The sequence below is a fragment of the Malaya genurostris genome, chromosome 3, assembly GCF_030247185.1.
Source record: "Malaya genurostris strain Urasoe2022 chromosome 3, Malgen_1.1, whole genome shotgun sequence".
In the NCBI taxonomy this organism is placed as follows: Eukaryota; Metazoa; Arthropoda; class Insecta; order Diptera; family Culicidae; genus Malaya; species Malaya genurostris.
Genome location: NC_080572.1, coordinates 229,698,348 through 229,718,092, shown reverse-complemented (window position 1 = coordinate 229,718,092; position 19,745 = coordinate 229,698,348). Strand labels below are relative to the sequence as shown.

At 37.5% G+C, this 19,745-nt stretch overlaps 1 protein-coding gene across 14 annotated transcripts in view; it reads right to left on the bottom strand.

Annotated features, from left to right (window-relative positions):
• LOC131439486 (collagen alpha-1(XVIII) chain) overlaps positions 1 to 19,745 on the bottom strand; it is an 805,709-nt gene that overhangs the window by 21,670 nt on the left and 764,294 nt on the right. For all 14 annotated transcript variants that reach the window (XM_058610552.1, XM_058610559.1, XM_058610551.1 and 11 more), the window contains one exon: positions 698 to 877. In XM_058610552.1, the coding sequence (XP_058466535.1) occupies positions 698 to 877 (180 nt within the window). The remainder of the gene's footprint in view (positions 1 to 697; positions 878 to 19,745) is intronic.

Here is a 19,745-nt window from a genome sequence, read left to right as displayed (position 1 = left end):
TCTTATTTATATATGAATACTGTAGATGTTGTTCGTTTTTTTCTTTCTTTAAAAAAATCGGTACTAGACAAATCAGCAGACAAAGTCGAATTGTGGCAGTTATTGTTCAGCCGTGAGCGGAGACAATTTATTTTCGGAAATGGTGTGCTAAACTGAGATGGAATCATTTATTTTTCTTTCATCAATATGACGATCCTGTCTATTGGGTAGACGTCATAGATGCCAAAAATATGCCCTCCAACGATTGTTTATTTGTGCATGAAATATTACCATGAACACATGTCACACAAGCGCACGATATCCTGTCCAGGATATTCAATCTTTGTGACACGAATTTAGTGCGCCGCCAATGTGACCATTACGGTTGATGATTGTGTCGTTTAGCAAATGTGTTTGTTTTTTCTTGCTTTCCATCTTTCGAACATTTCCCTGCAACAGACAACGATCTCGTGTGAGAAGATATAAATTTGATATATTGTCTCGGTCTTGTTTTTTTGGTTCCATCGTTTTTTTTTCTTTGCTCGGCGAGAACCATTGTTCAAGATTTATTGTCGCTGTCCATAATAGGGAGATTATCCGACGAAATGTATGGATTATCTGTCAAGGCAAATGTCACACGTAGAGTAGAGTCACGGTTATTTGCTATGCACCTACATTGTCTTTGGTGAGGACTCGCATGACCTTCGCTGCTACTTACCAGGCTATGTCGGTGAGGACATTTTTCCCACTGAAGCTGTATATCCGCGGGGCTTGCGAGAAGAAGCCACCTTGGCCGTTGAATATGCCATTCCATGAATTGAACAGCACATCCCCTCGGGTGTTCACCACTGGAAGTTCACGATCTGCTATCCGCACGATGGCGTCTAGGTTTTGAATTCTGTCGAAAAGAAAAAAAAAATAAACGAATTAACATTTTAATACTGAGTAAGCCGAATCTAGTAGAAGTCGGTTAGAGTTGGAGCATGTTTTCGCCGAAGAAACATAAAATATAAACTTTCGAGCTTTATCGCGTTGAAATTTAATACCAGAACTGTTGACCCGAAATTTCATTGCTTGTCTCATAGATAAAACTCCTTACAACACTTTGAAACAATTCCCAGACTAGATAGATACTATCCACCGGAGGGAACAATCGCCCACTTGCAGAAGTATAGAACTAGCAATCATTTGCATTTTACACTTACATACACTTACAGTGTTTAATTTTATACACCCCAGCGGAACTGCTTCTCTCATTCGTTCAAATGCACAGTGGCTCGTATGATGTTAGAGCTACAATCCCAGCCAGCCAGCCAACCAGTGTCCGGACCACAATGGGCACTTAGTCCTAGGACAACCCATAACCGCTGTTCTGGGCTGAAAACTTGGGAAGGTATTTTGCTGTCGGTGGTGCAGTGAAGTGACCGAAAATTTTCATCTTTCTGCTTCGGTGATGCTGTAAATTGACATGTTCGTTCGTTGTTTCACGAAAAGGTGCGCCGGGATGTCGGTTTTCGCTTTTTGTGCCGAGGAATTGACGGAGGAACATGGCAGAGGCTACAATGAGTTGCCCCGGGAACCAACAAAACATCTCGAAGTTTGGTTGGATTTGACACCGATCTTGTGTGAGTAACGAAATGACGAAATGTATATGTACCATTTGATGATGCGAATGTGCGAAAAGAATTTTACGAATATTCTGACAATATTGAAAATAATTTTGATGTAAATACGTCTTACTTTACTATGAGACACCGTTCAAAAATCTACTCTCTGGGATATTGATAAGTTTTAATGATCGTGAATATCTCATGATGTGTCAAACATATCAATATAACTGTTGCTAGATGCCTTCGAAAATATGATCATTATTTTATGAAAAAAATTTGAAGTTGTGTGCCATAACAACAAATAAATAAAATGTGAACTTGTATCGCGAGTATTTGACGAAGCTTTCTTGTGTGATAATGGATGATGAAGCTTGTGTGCTGGAAGGCTTGAAGCATCTTTCCCGAATGTCTTTTTTATACCGCCATGCAACGGAACGGCGTAGACAAACATTTCAGGACGAAGAAAAATGCCAAGTTTCCCAAAAAATATTTGGTTTGGCAGGCGATATGTTGCTGTGGTTAAGCAAGCCAAAGCTTGATCACTACCGGGACGGTAAACAAGAAAATAAACCGTGAAGGATACCTAAAGAAGCGATTGATACCGTAGCCATGACGCTCCCTTGCTATTCTGGCTTGATTTGGCATCTTGTTACTACGCCAAAGATGTTTTGGAACGGTATAAAGCAAAGTCCATGTTGTACCGAAAGAGGCTAATAAATTTAACTGCTTATAGTTACAGTAGATGTTTTTTTGGACCCCTATTGAAACCTGCATTTGTCGTTCGCCGAAATTGATATTGTGTTTTAGGAGAGCACAGTTTCATTTTCATCGAGTCAATGCTTACGTCAATCTGTTTTTGTCTCAATACAATACCAACACCCATACAAAAAATAAGTGAAATTTTGAAACCAATTCACTAAATAACTCAACAAACGTATACCGCCCCGTCTTTTATTAATAAAAATAAAGGCTGTCGTAGATAGTATGGACGCATCCAAAAACCGCTGCCATTTCGCAATGGTTCAGAATCTGTAAATTTTTATGGCTGCGTTCTGTTGTTTACACTCTTCTCTAACAACTTGTGCAGTTGTTTATTCGTTTTCATTAGTTTGTTTCGAAATGCGTGGACTTTCAGCAGAACAACGTCGAAAAATTGTGTACAAATGGTGCACAGAACGCGGACTGTCACTAAGAAAGATAGCAAAAATGGAAGGAGTAAGTGAAAAAGCCGTGCGAAATGCAATCAGGAAGTTCGGTGAGGATAACACCTTTGAGGATAAACCGAAAACGGGTCGAAAAAAAGGTCCTGCTAACCCTCAGTTGGATAAACGTATACTGAAGGCGTTCGAGCAAAAGAAGGAGGTTTCAGTTCGGGGTGTGGCCAAAAAAGTGGGCACTTCGGAGTCAAATGTTCTTCGTGCTAAAGAACGTTTGAATCTTCGAACCTATAAGAAGCAGAAACAACCAAAATGTAGTCCGAAACAAGAAGCATCGATCAGGCCGAGGGTTCGAAAGCTGTACAATACGATTCTTGTTGGAAATTTGAACTGCATAATCATGAACAACAAAACCTACGTGAAACTCGATTACAAATCCTTGCTGGGACCACAATATTATACGGTGCGAGAAGGGCAAGTGTTAAATCAGTCCGAGACATCGATTGAAGTCGAAAAATTTGGTAACAAAGCTATGGTCTGGCAAGCAATTCGTAGCTGCGGTGAGATTTCGAAACCCTTCATCACCGCTGCTTCAATGAACAGCGAAATATACATCAAGGAATGTTTACAAAAACGACTTCTACCCATGATTCGAAGCCACAAGGATCATGTTGTCTTCTGGGCAGATCTTGCTTCTTGCCACTACTCGAAATCAACGGTAGAATGGTATACTACCAAAAATGTCACTTTCGTCCCAAAAGACATGAATCCACCAAATTGTCCACAACTTCGACCAATTGAGGAATTTTGGGCATTAACGAAGGCACATTTTAGGAAACATGTCTCGGCAGCCGAAACCATTCAACAGTTCGAAAAGATTGGAAAAAAGTGTCAAAACTTGTCACCAAGAAGTCTGTACGGAATTCAATGAGGAACGTTCGCAAGAAGATGCGCCAGCTAGTCTACAATGGCTAAGTAGTAAATGTTGAGAATAATATTCTGTTGTTGTTGTCTAATATTATCAGTATATCGAATAAAATTTGAATATCTAACACTTGTGAATTATTTACAGCGAAATCAAAGTGCGTCCATATATTGTGGGACAGTCTTTACAACTTATTATAACATGTTCACGACGGTTTGAATTTAATGAAAAGCTGGTTTAGATACATAACTAAATTGGTTTAATTGTGATATGGACCAAGAATTTTTTATCATCAATGATGTTGATTATTCGATTGATTGCTAAAAAAAATCACTGAACTGATAATCGAACAAAGTTACTATTGCAATAAGGAGACAGATAAAAATAATCACCAAAAATTAAATTTTAGTCGGATATTTTTTGAGCTCTCAGGGGATAAATAAACACATGTTAACTACACTCTTAGAAAAAATGGAATTTACGCTTGACGGTAATTCAAACATGCTGTAATTTTTTCGGTTAATTACACAATATTACTCATCTAGCAAAGCAAAGTCTTGGCATTACATTCCTTGTGTGGAATGACATATGACAACTGGCCTGTAAGACCAGCGTCCTATGCATTGAACCGCCATCCAGGGGGAATATTGCATTTATTTACATGTAAATGAACTTTTTGTGTCTGTATCGGTGTAAAGTTCAGCTAAATTAACTGTGAAGGTAAAGATATGACTGGTCTTTACATGGTTTGAATTAAAAATGAGGTGAATTACGACGCTCCATATCCGAAAAATGTTTTGCCGTTTGCGTCACTTATACCATTATATCGCTCGAATCAGGAGTGACAGCCATTTTAAATTCAAACCATTAAAACACAGCCATTTTAAATTCAAGCATTAAAACGAGTCTAAATTAGTTATCTTCGAGAGAATTGAACGGTAAAATATGAAGTGCGTTTTGTCACTTTTGCCATCATATCCCCGAAACCAGAAGTAACAGAGACTTAATCTTCGAACTTAACCAATAGAAACTTTCAAACGAACCTAAGTTAGTTAAAATCGGTGCAGCCATGTCTGAGAAATTTGAGCAGGAAAAAACAACGCGTTTTGTCGTTTACGTCACTTATACCATCATATCTCCGGAACCAGAAGTCACAGTTAATTGATCTTCGAAGTTTATCAATTACCTAATAGTAGCTTTTAATCGAACGTGCCACTTGAGCCAATTACTTCTGATTCCTGATAAACGAGCTTAGGCTAATTGAAATCGGTTGAGCCATCTTCGGGAAAATTGAGCGATGAAAACATTCGTTGAAAAGTGTATGTGCGTGCGTTTCAGACATTTCCTGATCTCGTCGAGCTGAGTCAAATAATATATAACGCATTGGGGCTCCGAGGCTCCGTTCAAAATTCGTTTTTTTCAGCAATTCTATTACCTTTTTATAGAGAACAACGTTGACCTCGTACTGCTCCATCATCAGTTTCGTGTAACAGAGCAATGCAATATCCGGCCGAACCTTCGTGGGACCGGAGAAAGGGCAACAGGCGTTTCTGGAAGAGTTCTTCTTTTTATATTTGGCAATTGACGTTTTGTACGACTTATTGAGTTTACCGTACGCACAGCTCACCTGCCACACCAAGTACATCTTGACAAATTATTAGAACTTCTTCTTCCAAAACTTCTCCAGAACATCCAGACAGGACCTATCGAAAAAAAAACTCTTTATACTTAAATTTTATTGCTGAATCTCGGCAAAAAATGCCGAAATTTGCACAGCCCAGTGGTCGGTAATCGTCTCGGCAAAATGTATAATTACTGAGAATCTCGCAAACTCGAAATTTATTAACCGAACTTGTCAGCAGAAATTTTATTATTAGTTCGGTAAAAGCGATCAGGATTGAATCATGATTTTTCTTTACTATTGTATGTAAAATAAGGCACGAAAGTGAAGGTTGGAGAAAGACGGTGTTTCATTATGTTCTTTTGAATCTAGCATACACAAAAGAAAACATCATAAATATAAAAAATCTGTTTTCTTTCTTCCAATGTTTTCCAGCTCCACAAGCAATGGTGACGTGGTGCTTTGCAAAATCACAAAAGAGACATTAGATGACAAGTGTCTCACCGAGTTTCAGTAAAAACTGTCTCATTGTTCGAAATCTCGGCAAACGGATTTGCTGATTTCGGTATATTTCTTGTTTACTGATAAGTTCAGCATAATACCTTATGATCAAAAGAGAACCGGAATTTTCAGTTTAAAATTCCCGCGCTTGTCCAATCGGTAAACTTTCATTCTCTCAACGTTGCCAACACTTTTATACACATTCTGTCAAATTTTGACGCATATCGTACGATTAGTTTTTGTTTGGCGTCTATACAAAGAAGTTGAAAAATTTTCGTGTGGCGATTTTTATAATGGATGAAAATTTAGAACAACGGCTCGCCTTCGAAGCGCCATTCGGTCGATTGTTTTTGTGCGGTTTTGACGTCATATTCATAGATCCACATCTCATCACCAGTTATGATGCATTCGATGAATGTGGGGTCACTATCTGTGTTGGAAATCATCTCTTTGGCCACATCAACACGACGCTGTTTTTGAATGAAATTCAGCTTTTTTGGCACCAGCCGAGAAGCGACGCGTTTCAAACCCAAAACATCAGTTAAAATGTGTTCGGCTGATCCATAAGAGATGCCCAACAACACAGCAATCTCTCTAATCGGTACAGAACGATTTTGCAACACGATTTGCTTCGCAGATTCTATGTTTTCTTCAGTAACAGATGTTGTTGTTCAAGATCCAAGCTTGTACGACCACCTTTGAAGCGTTTATACCACTCGTATGCCTGTGTTTTTCCTAGACACGATTCACCAAAGGCCTTTTCTAACATTTTCAACGTTTCGGAACACTTAAATCCATTTGTAACACAAAATTTGATGCACGCACGTTGTTCAAAATTTTCATCCATTATAAAAATCGCCACACGAAAATTTTTCAACTTTTTGTATAGACGCCAAACAAAAACTAATCGTACGATATGCGTCAAAATTTGACAGAATGTGTATAAAAGTGGTGCCAACGTTGAGACAATAAAAGTTTACCGATGGGACAAGCGCGGGAATTTTAAAATGAAAATTCCAATTCTTTTTTGATCATAAGGTATTATGCCAAACTTCGGCAAAAGTACGCTCTTTACTGAGATATCAGCATACTACTTTAACGAATTTCGGAAAAGAGCATGTGGATCACTGAACAACCAGCAAAATGTCGTATTACCGATCTACTTCGGCATTTCAAAATGCCGAGCTCGAGAATCGGGTTTAAGTGTGTTGATCGAGGATTGGCTTGGTATCCGTTTTAATGTACACTCTTAGAAAAAATGAAATTTACGCTTGACGTAAATTCAAGTATGCCGTAATTTCTTCGGTGATGACACAATATTATATCTACTAACATGTAAACATATATTTTGCGTCTGTATCGATGTGAGTTTCAGCTAAAACAACTGTGAAGTTAATGATATGACTTATCTTTAAATGCTTTGTATTGTGAATGTAAGTAAATTGCGACGTGCCTTTTATGTGCATCTATAAAGATGTAACATTTTTTAAGTGTGTACGTATAGTCGTCCGATTACGATCCACTTCGGTACAGTGTCCTGGCCATAATATTCTGTATATAGATTCGGTTTCCAAATAACAACAATTGTTACGGTAGCTTATTTGTAACTACTTTGCAACAAAAATTATAGTCATTGGAGTTAATCAGTTAAAAATAAGTTGCCGTTACGTTACAATGTCATGCAATCCACATTTGACTCAATCCATTAGATCATTATTTGTAGGATGTCTGAATTTTACTGGAATGATTTAAATATGAGTCAAACATACCTTTTTTCAAGCAGGCGTGTAAACTTAAATAATTCAGTACCAACAAATTTCTCAAAATGCATTAAATATGTGTTAGATCAACTGTAAAACGAATCATTTTTGACGCTCGTATATGTCGATCTCAGAAGACGTAAATTTCCACCATCTTTTGTAGGTGTGTAAATGAAATGAATAAAATTTGTTTTCTAGTAAATTAGCTACAACTTAGTCACACACGACAATGTAAACATTACATGAATAAAGAATGCTTTTTATCAACAATAAAAGAACAGCATATTGTTGAAAATTACTAGGTTGATACGATGTACAAATTTTACAATGATTTACAAACTGTCAAGCTAAACTCAGATTTAATGTAGTGTTTTTGATACAACCTTCAATATCAAATCCTGCTTATAAAGATGTGAAAAAACAAACTCTACGCTAAACTCTTACGAATTATTATTTAATTTTTTATACAATATATTGTATTCGTCATGTTTATAACAGTGCATAGAATAAAAATTACCAATCAGCCTTTTATTATTTTTGTCAAAAAGTAGTTTTGAAAAAAGTGACTTTCTTGTTTTATTTATGTTTCATACACATCTTTCGACTTCATAATGTGCTCGCATTGTTAGAACCCAAAAAATGTTTTCCTCGTTGAATTTTTGTTATCATTACGTTGCAAAAACTAACCGATAGTTATCGGAATCAGTGTCGAAATTGTATGTTATAAGCTTGTAATATCTATGTTCTCGCTATATCAATTCAAAGTAACGATTTGAACATACGATTGGATTCGCATCCTGAAATGAACTTATTTTCAATTAGTAATTAAGAATATAGTTGCGATTACATATATGTTTTAATTAAGTAACAATTAACTTTTAAACGATAATTAGTTCCATATGACAAAAAGATGTTGTGCTTGGAAACCTAAATAACTGTTTGGTAACAAATTACGCTATGATGAATCATTGCCGTCACTTTGTTTTAACCAATGTAACACACAATGGATTTCCCACAAACGCGCATTATTTTTTCTAAGCAACTCTTGTTCGAAATTTCTAACAGCACACTAGGCCAAGTTAAACACAACAAGGTAAGTTTTTACACACTCACCGAAAACTCACAATTTTTAATACTGAACAATTGAAAACCACCGATTTCTTTTTGGAACAATCCTTATTTTGACTCCAGTTGGCTCCGCCTTTGTTGGTGATATTGTGCATAAATAGTAATATTTAAATAGAGCCTTTTCATAAAACCAGCATACAGTTCGTGCTCGCATCTCATCAGACACAGTCGCAAATCGTTTACGGTCGAGACAACAGAAACAAAGACAATACAGTGTAGTGAACAATAGAGGGCACGAAATGAGCAAATACGATTTAACAAAGCCAGAAACTTGGCCTACAAGGCCAAATTCAGTTTGTATTGATTTCAAGCGCTGCAAAGTTAGTTCAAACGTGAAAGAGATGCAATTGCATTTGCTTCGGTTAGTAACGGGGTGCACAGTGTTGATCATGACAATGTTAAATTTAAAATCCCTGTGTGCATGGTGGACAATGCCATAGAAGTACGCGTGCATGATCTTCCTCCGCAGACCAGCGATGGGTATGTTCGGGAAAGTATGTTAGTATGTAAGTACGAGTGGTACGTATGCAACTACGTAAAGCAATTCCATCTTACATTATTTGTGATCAAGACGGGATACATCCGTGTAAAACGCTGATTTCGTATGAAAATCAACTGGTTACATGTCAGTTTTGTGAACAACCTGCACACTACGGCAAACCATGCACTGAAACTGCGAAAACAAACAAAAACAAGAACAACCGCTCAACAACGGAAACTAGTGAATGCAGTGCTCCTGTTTCAAAAACACTTTCACCATCTAACCAACGAGTAACTGCAACCAATGTACAACAAGGCGCTTCTACAGTAACTAGCAACGAGATCAAGATTGCGAATAACAAGGAAAAAGAAAAGAAGACGGAAATCAACAATACCACCGATGCGTCAATGGATGACGAGACGACCCACGAACAAAGTGCCCCTCAATCCTCGCAGGAGGGAAATGGAAGCTCCTCTCCCCCTAGAAAAAGGGTGACAACGAGATCCAACTCAAAAAAAAATATTTATAAAATCGGCTCAATCGGCCACGTAAAGCTTGTACGCAAATAGGCCTAAATAATAATGTCTTTTAAATAAAAAAAAAACAGCATTATTGTGAGTGTTATCCTGTACACTAACAACTGACGTCTGTCAAACCAGAAGCTGTTAGTTTTAAAATTTTTCTATTATAGCAGCAAACAATCGGCGTACGAGGTAGCACAACGGCAGTTATTTCGAATTTAAAAATGGCATCACTGTACTCGAGTAAGACGTACTTACCTGAAAGCAAATGATGCATAATTGAACTGCACACCCATCGCTTTTGGCTTGAGTTCTAATTTATTCAATTTTCAATCTCTAGCGTACTAAAACCAGCAAATGAATGTAAACTAGATTAGAAGAATACAAACACTTTGCAAAATACGATCCCTCTCATCTCTGCTAAAAGTCTTCTAAACAATTTGCTACTGTGTTTGCCATCGTCTCGGGTGCAGAACGACATTCAGCTTGTCGTTCGTGTGCAATCACGTGGACCTCTTGGCACCGATCTGCAATTGCATCGGTGAGCAGTAGCACCTTTACCTTGATCTGAAGCAAACCGTGTAGATTTTAATAATTCAACGATGCATTTGTGTATTTTATTATTCATTGAGTTTGCAGCATGATTGCAATCATCATCGCTCCCATCTACTTCGGACGTTTTTCCATCCTGCACGCGTCCTTACTATTGAGTAGGTTCGTTTGAAAGCTTTCAATTCCAATTGTATTGTTAGCTGCTTCTTTCGATGGGCGCTGCTGTGTTTAGTGGAAAATTTTCCCATCCGACTCGCGACTGTGAAAGACCGGCAAACGTAGGGACCGACGCTTGACGAGCTGGGATCAGAGGCAATATATTATGCAGTCCTCACCGTCACTGACCGCGCCAGCACCGAAAACACCTTGTCGGAGGGCAAACGTGTGATCATTGGATGGTCATAAAATTTTCATCACCAGTATCCATCAGTTTCCTCTGTTTTTTTTCGTTTCAGGACTTTGTGCAATAGCGAAATAAAAAGTTGTTCCAAGAAAACAACGATGGAGCGACCGGGGAGGCGGTGTGTGGAATGGAAATATATTTCCCCATGTCGTTATCTTTCGGTGTGGTTCACCGGTTCCTTCTCTCTCTCTCTCTCTCTCTCTCTCTCTCTCTCTCTCTCTCTCTCTCCGAAGAAGTCGCTACTTTTCGGAAGAAGCTGGAAACTTTTGATTGCCCCGCGGGTGAAATTTGAAATGTTGCGGATTTGGTGCTGTTGGGAAACATATTTGTTTCGTAGCGCAACTGTTGGTTTGCGTTTACGATTGCATTCAATTTAGCTTCTCGGCAGCACGAAGTTGATCCTTCCAGGAGGGAAAAAGTGATCAAAACTTGACAGACACGTTCACCCGAAATGGATACATTCGGGGTACGTTGATTGTATGAGAAATTGTTGTCCCGGAATCGCAATGTATTTCATTAGAATTGGCTTAGTGGGAAATTTCATAACAGTACGCCTAGTGGAGTTATTCGGAAATGTATGGAACTTGCTTAATCAATCTAGCAGTGAGATGATACCTTTTATACTCAATCAATCAATCTTAATGTTGAAGGTATTTAGTTTCTTTACTTGAGTTCAATTTTTCCATACCATGAAATGTCCTCCCCTTAAAAATTGCTGTTGGAAAGAAAGGCAATAGATTACCTTCTCAAACATCGAGGATAACAAAATTTGAGCACAAAATTAATAGCTTGCTTGCTACAGGGTAAACCATTCATTTCTGACTAGTTCAATCGAAATCAGACCAACCATCTTTGAGATCTGCATCTCATACACATATACAGCCATTTGCTTAACTCGGTGAGCTGAATCGATTGGTATACGAAATTCGTAAAGTATTTTTCAATATTTCAGCGAATTCTAGTACCTTTATTACTGGTAATCGGAAGTCTTTGACAGTGGTTTGTTTACACTTATATAGAGAATAACTGGTACAGTTTGATCAAAGTAGTCAAATGTAATCCGAAAGAATATTGTTAAATGGAACTCCGAGGAAGAAAATAATGGGTGGGTAAAGTCACAGACATAACTGAAGGACGTAAATAAAACTTTTGAATAAATATAATCGTTTGTATTAGTTTATTGTGTGAATGTTGCAACTTTTACTGTTCCTATTACAGAATGGTAACGGTTCATCTATACTAAATAACGACTTATTGACTTTTCTTTACGTTTCGCCTTAGACTCGTCATAGCAGAGCAGTTCAAATTGAGCTGCCTAGTGTAAACTTGAACAGTTCAACTTGAAGTGCTAAGCAGATGTAAAGTTAATGCTATTTGCGAAACACTTATTAATTGGCACTGAAGTCCCACGCCTTTGCTAACGTGCTGAACGAAAATGTTATTTTCGGCTAAAACTCAAGTTGAACTGTTTAAGTTTGCACTAAGCAGTTAAGCTCTGCACTGACAAGTCTAAGACGAAACGTAAAGAAAATTGAAAACGGTTATGTGCCCTAAGCACAAACTTAGGTTAACCCCTAAATGACTTATTGTCAACAAATATACAATTAACACGGAACAAATGAATAGAAAAAAATACAACAAACGATATAGCAGTTTTTTTGTTGTTCTTATAACTCAACGACGAAAAACTTTGCCTAATCCTTTGGGAATATTTTATTGATTCTAAAAAGAATCGCTCAGGTTTTCGACCACGCTTGGGTCACGCTCAGAATTCAGTTGAAAAATTCAGGTTCGGAATCAAAATCAAGAACTCAATTCATGAGTTCAGTGCTAGAATTTTCGAGCTGAACTAATTTTTTTAATCCAATATCTGGAACTAAATTTTGAACTTGAACTTGAATAAAGAAACTGAATTCAAATTCAAATTCTAGTTCTAGAATCCACATATCGAATTTGGTTCCAGTATGCAGCAGATCGGAATTCTGAACTTGAATTCTGGGAATTAATTCTGAAACTGGAATTTAACTCTGAAAGTGAATTCAGAAATTAAATTCTGGTTCAGAAGTCAGTTTCAAAACTTAGTTCCGGGATCCAGATCTAAAATTCATATCCTGTATTTCATTTCAGAATTTTGAAGTTGAAATCCCAAATCAGAGAAATTCAGTTCAAAAATCTAGTCAGGAACCAGTTCCAAAAATTGAATTCCAGAATCCAGAGTTAGGATTCAGTTCCAGAGACTGAGCATGTGATCTGGAACAAAATTTTGAAACTAAATTCTAAACCGGAAATGAGGTTCATAATTCAGGTGGATCAGAATTCAGGGTAGGTCTGAATTCAACTTGAGAATTCAGTTCCAGAATGCATTCGATTATATCGTTATAGCACTTCTGAATGGTTTAACAAGTTTCACTCTCAACTCAACAAACGAACTAGATAATTTTAGTGAACATCTTACAAGCCCGTTGTAATTTCATATAGATAGGATATTTTTCAGTTCTTTTATAAAATGATGCATGATTGGAATCAACAATTGTCATCATACCAAACATACTAACTAAAATGTTTGGAATTAACATCACCTGTAGCAGGAAATCAATCATAAGAGCAGATTGGTTAATAATCAAATAACTAAATTGACCGTCTTAAACACCATTCACTAATGTGTCTCCTTCATATTGGCCAATTAAAAATAGTCAATGGTTTATAACCATACAAAGTTGGTGCCTGTTTCACTAGCGAAGAAAACGTGCCGTAAGCCCACTGCACTTAATTCCTGAAAGTGTTCCGTATTTCCATGTGTCGGCTTTGCACGATACGCTTTGAGCGATGGTTCGTTCAATTCATACGATTGAAATTTGGTGTGTCTTATTTTGGCATTGTATTTCATCGTAATACTCGTTCGTATCAAAAAGTTGAGAAATTTTGAATTATTTGTGGTTATCTCATACTGAGGACTTTTTTACGCGGTTTCTAAAGTGTTTTTTACGCGGACTTCCGAAATTACGCGATTTTTTCAAGCGAACGTATTCCCCGCTTAAAAATGGACATCAGTGTACTAAAAACTGTATCATAAATTGCTGAACATATTTCCAATGGTATGAAGGAAAAATTACGCAGCTGCGATAAGTACGAGTTAATTTTGAACAGGCACCCCATAGTAAAGTAAGACGTCAAAAAACATTGTGCGTTTGGGCATCTGGATCATCCGAAGTGGTTCGGTTCTAAGCTGCCTAAAGTTTTGAAGATTTGTCGTCACTTTGTCGAGCTCTCAAAACCTGCAAAAAAAAACCTCGAGTGTGGAAAGGAATCTAAGGCAGGGATCGTTGACTGCATGGCAAGGTTGAACCCAATTCCGATTCGAGATGTGACTAGAAGGTACAACACCAACTTCCAAACGGTGCGGAATATTCTTGCCTGGGAAGAACACACGCCGTACAAAACCAGCAAACATGCGAACCGGCACATGAAGCAGAATTCCGTGGCAAAAGAGCGGGGAAAGTCAAGTTCGTATTTACCGAGAAGTTCTCGAAGAAGGCCATAATTTTGGCAAGCGATTTGCAGTTGTGGACTGAACGCGGAATAATCGGAAAATTGTCGTAAATTTGCAGCACAGGAGCAAAGTCATCTTTTGATTCGATTTGGTCAACTGCAGTAGCGTATCTAGAGTGGGGCTAAGGGGGGCAGTCGCCCCGGGCGCAACGTTTTTGTGGGGTCGGCAAACTAATACTTGGGACCTTTGTTTTTTTTTGCTCGCCCAAGTCATCCTTCGGAAGATGGAATTAAGCTATTTTTTTTGCTCACTAAACCAACGATGGGGCTGGCAAATCTCTTATTCTGCCCCGGGCGCCAAATTTCCTACTCCACTGGTCAGCTGTCATTACTACTAGGTGGTTCCGAAGTGGTATGCTGTTTACTATATTGCTTATAACCCCCGAAGCCTCCGAGTTGTACGGAATTTCAACCAACCGAACAACGCTGGACAATTTTAGAGTATCGACTTCAACGAAGTGCCCCGCCACATCCAGTAACTGAAAGCAAAATGGAAGAAATGGGCTGACTCCGTCTCCGTTTCCACTGTGAGCGGCTTTATCAAAAGGTTTTCAAAGTTTTTAAAAAAAGTATTGTGAAACAATAAATAATTCACTTTTTAGTCTTATTGAAGCATTGCAGGTCTTTTTGTGCGGTCCTATTGTAGTTACTCGAACGAGTAATTTGAAGCCATTTGGCAGGCAATTTGTTGAACTCTCCTTTACCAGTGACGCTTTAAAAAAAGTATGAAATAATTTATTTGCTTACAAAATATATAAAATGATTTCAACATGTATTGTGCAAATTTCAGCATTTCGAAGTTGAACACGATGCTTTGAGGTTTTTTCAAAATCCAAAATGGCGAACTCCAGTTTGTCGATATTCTTCAAAATCCTATACCATATGAGGAGTTCATAGATCTTTGCCAGATAACTGTAAATTGTTCAGCAAATTCGACCAAGTTACCGAAAAGGTAAGCATGCGAGTAAATTAACAAAATATCAATTTTTAGATGGCTGCATTTCAGACCCGTTCTATATAACTTTATTCGATGTCTTTAGAAGAATATTGCCAGAATCAGAAGCATTGAGTATCAACAAAAACGGGTATAGCGTGATGGGTAAGTCGATGCCTTTCACGCTGACCAATTGGGTTTGATTCCCGACCCCGCACATAGGGTCAGAAAACTTTTCTGGTTCGAAGAGGTGAATGACAACGAAGTTAAAACCTCTATAATAAAAAAAAAAACAAAAACGATGACTGCCGCTTTCCGATATCTACTCGTCCAGTTCGTTCCGAAAATACTCTACTGTAAGTTGGATTACCCCTCGGATGCATCCCTTGCCCGGCAGGAATTTGTTTCGGGGAAAAAGTTCCTGCATTTGGTTTTCCCGACTTTTCAAATCATTTATGTATGATTTGAATGCTGTAATAACTGATTCTAGAGACGTATCTGAGTATGTACTAGTTTTACCTGATTTTTATCGCATAGTTTGGAGTGTATATCTTACTATGGATGCAACTACCGGAAACTGAACGATGCTTGTGATATGCGCATTGTTTTGTCTGAGTGATCTGGCTCTTTGGTCAACAACAATGTGTTAGTCAATGAGTGGTTAAAGGCAATGTGTCAGTCGATGAGGGTCTCGACTGATGAGACGTATTTTCCGTTGGAACGGGGACTAATCATAATGAAATTTTATAGAGTTTTTATCTCAAGCTCTTTCATTTTTATGCTTCGCTAAGAAATATGGAATGCTATGAAATGAAATTCTTTCTGATGTATGTTCTAAAATTTCACCAGCTGTTAGAGTTATAGGCAAAATAGAATCCAAGCTGTTAGACCCTGGGCATAATTCATTACTGACTTGTGCCAGTGTAAAAAAAAACTTCGGCGTAACATCCAACAATATTGACATGATATAGAACAACGACGAGTGCTTTTCAGGTATTTAAATGGAAACGCAAAAAAATACTCCGACTTGTTTTTGATAAAATCTTAAAATTTTCCTTCCTTGTAGCTAATCATATTTTGGACCCGCTGTTTGCTAGTCAGAGAAACCATTTTGTTCCTTTTAGTAATTAACCTTATTTTGTGCTAGGACACATAACCAATTTTACTATTTTTATGTTTCGTCTTAGACTCGTCAGTGCATAACAGTTTGTGTTGAAATGTTATGCCACCTTCAGTTTACCGTAAACCTCTTGGAAGACGTAAAGTTACACTGGGGTCTCTTTTAACGTCGTTTTTTTGATGCGCTTCCTTTTTACGCGGCTTTTTCACGCGGATTTCCGAAGTTACGCGGTTTTTTTACGCGGATTTCTAAAGTTACGCGAATTTCCAAAGTTACGCGGTTTTTTTTCGGCATCAAAAAAAATTTCGATTTTGGAAGTCTCAAAATTTTTCTATGTCCCAGAGTCGATTTTCACAAAAAATAATTTTTCTTGAGATTACACCAGATCTGGACGTTTCATGCATTTCTAAGATATTTAACATCAACAATTTTTTTTTCTTCAGTTTGAAGGTTTTTTTACGTGGATTTCCGAAGTTGCGCGGTTTTTTTATGCGGATTTCTGAAGCAACGCGGTTTTTTTTGCTCGGTTTTTTACGCGATACGTATCCCCTGCGTAAAAAGAGATCTCAGTGTATTGCTATTTGCAACACACTTATAGTAAGCACCGAAGTGCTAAGTGCTTCCTGACGTGCCGAAACGGAAACAAGTTTCGGCTAACACTATTTTACTAACTAACCAATTTCACTAGCTTTACAAAAAGCAATAACTTTACGTCTACTAGCGGTTTATGTCGAAATGCAGGTGGTATAACAGTTCAAAATAAACTGTTATGCACTAACGAGTTTAAGACGAAACGTAAAGATAGCATTTTGTTCCATTATTTCCTAAACTCCTTACCTTACTCAGGTTTTATTTTCAACAATATGCTCAATATTTCTCAAATAGACGGAATTGAGAGTAGTTGGATGAATTGAAGTCCTTTTGGAAAAGATCCTTTTTGCAAATTGATCGAGGAAAATGAATTTGAACGCTGCAGACGGTGGATTTAGCTAATTATAATGGCCTAATGGCATTTTAACCTCTTTTGGCTATGTCAGAATTTCGAACTGTACAATTTACTAGAAAAAAATGAATCCTGCCGAAGTGTTAAGCACTGAAAGAGGAAACATTTCCTCTATTGCTCTGTTATTTGAACTATACTTCATTTGGCATGTTTTTGCGTACTTGGAAAGGATGTTGTTGTACTTGAGTCTGAACAACTATCTAGACGTTTTTTTAAATATATTGTGGTAAGTTCATCTTCTAAATAACTGGGTTGGTGGTTCAACGTATAGGGCACTGGTCCTTCAAGGCAGTTGTCGTACGTTCGAGTCCGGGCCTGGAAATATTCTTAGTGTCAGTAGGATCGAAGTACTAGCCATGCAATGATTCTGTACGTTAAGAATCGGCTGCGAAGTCTGTTGAAACTGAGAGGCTAACGAAATCTAACGGGAAATATTTCACCTTTCTTTTCTTTGAACAGATTTTTTCTACTGTTATAGACTTAACTATGTTTTAAACTTAGCACAAGTACTTTTTTGTTCAATGAAATCCTCAAACTGTCAAAAGACTCCCTATGGTAAAAACAGGTAAACCATTTGAACAATTCGGAATCCAGGATGAACTGCCGGTAGAAATAGTGTTGCGAATGCCGATCGCCATCTTGGACTTTCAAACGACTACAATCATCGCTTTCGGGAGGCTACTATTCAAACTGGCTTTGAAAATACTTATTTTTTAAAGGTTCTAAAAAATATTGAAAAAGATTTCATCTTCGATTTTCAGTGATTTTGAACATTGTTTTCTAAGGGGCCCAATTTGTTTCAAAAATACTACTTTTTCAGAGTTTTTAAGGAATGATTATGAGCCTGAAAACGCCATCTTGTATTCAAAAACGATTTCAAACATCATTTACCACCTTCTTCTCGTCGTAGTTGCTCAGAAAATGCCGATAACATTATATCCAACTAAATATGTACATGATCAAAACTTTTAGTTCAAAGATCTAAACTAACTCTATCGAAACCCTCAGATTTCAGATGTTGTTTGCTAATTCATCTCAATACTCTAGCAGATTACTAGCGCTCCCAACAAATTTTCATTTTGTTTATATTCAACCAATTTTTTCAACCAACTTTTTCAAAAACCCTAAAACACTTTCTCGATGAAACCATTTAAATTAGTTGTCATAATCTTGAGTTACTTTCAAGAAAACAAATTCGCTCCTAATCTTTTAGTTTTTTAATTAGAGCATCATTTCGATATTTAAAATATGTATTCTAGCACACTAGTTTCATCTGATAGACTGATTGCGACTTAATATTTCCATCATTTGACAACATTTGAGCAATCTGAAAACTTTTGAAAGCCACATTCTTCCAAATGTTATCTATTATAAAGGAATGAACGATTTTACACTGTTTCAACTAATTGCCTACCAAATAGCGTTGTGGGTTAAAGAATTTACTGGTAGCTTTCAGAAAGCTGTATGGTGGTAACTGTTGACAGAAGCGAAATAATCGTTCAAAGCTTCAATCTGTCGAAATCCCATATGCTCTCGGACACTCTACTGTATGATTAACCGAACAATTATTGGAATTGAATCAATATTTGATGGGTAAAAATTTTAGCAACCATCACTAATCCAATACTGTTCTTTGATGATCGCTTAGACAGGAATTAGCATTAGGTATTTCAACCTCATTTCTTATGTCAGAAATGTTCCACATGTCGGTATTATCTTCGGATTTCAAACTATGACAGCGACTGATGAGTGAATGTCGTAGTTACTTCCCTCTGGAGTGAAAATCCCGTCGACCACACTAGTAAATGATGTCACAGTACGGTTATTCTGGCAGTCGAGACTACCTAATTTGGTTTGCCGCATAATCAGAGTTTTACCGAGCCTTGTGAATCGGCATACGGAGGCGTATTCTGCCACGGCATCAATCACGAACGACGTTTCGCTGGCAGAAACACCACAGTCATGTCACGGTGAGTCAGCACCGGTTTTCGATTCTATAGAAAAAGGGAGGAGACTCACCGAGGGTCCTGCCGACGATAGGACGATATTTCAGTCTTCGTCTCGCGTTCTCCGCTAATAAATGAACCTAAAATGCTGTAATTGAATTTGTTGATTGAAAGTTTGTGTGCACAGCTTAGATTAAGTTGCCCGAGAGGAAATTTTGCAGATTGAGCTACTATTGAACATGGTAACATATTCAACATTGGTTCCTCTTTCATCTTAGTGATTTGTATCTATTCATCTTCCGATGGTTTTGCTTGATTTACATGATTTAGTGGTCATTAGGGAGCGTTTTTTCTTCTTTTTCAGGGATGTAATTACTTCTATTTGTCATATTTTAGACACTATTTACAGCCAAGCGTAGCATATTTTCAATACATCGATGGAACAATTGAAATTCTACTGATTTTCCCTGCAGACGGTAGTTTGTTTTCGTCTTGTCATAGGGCAAAGAATGACGTTGGCAATTATACTCTCTCTTTTTTCAATGAGAAACGAAA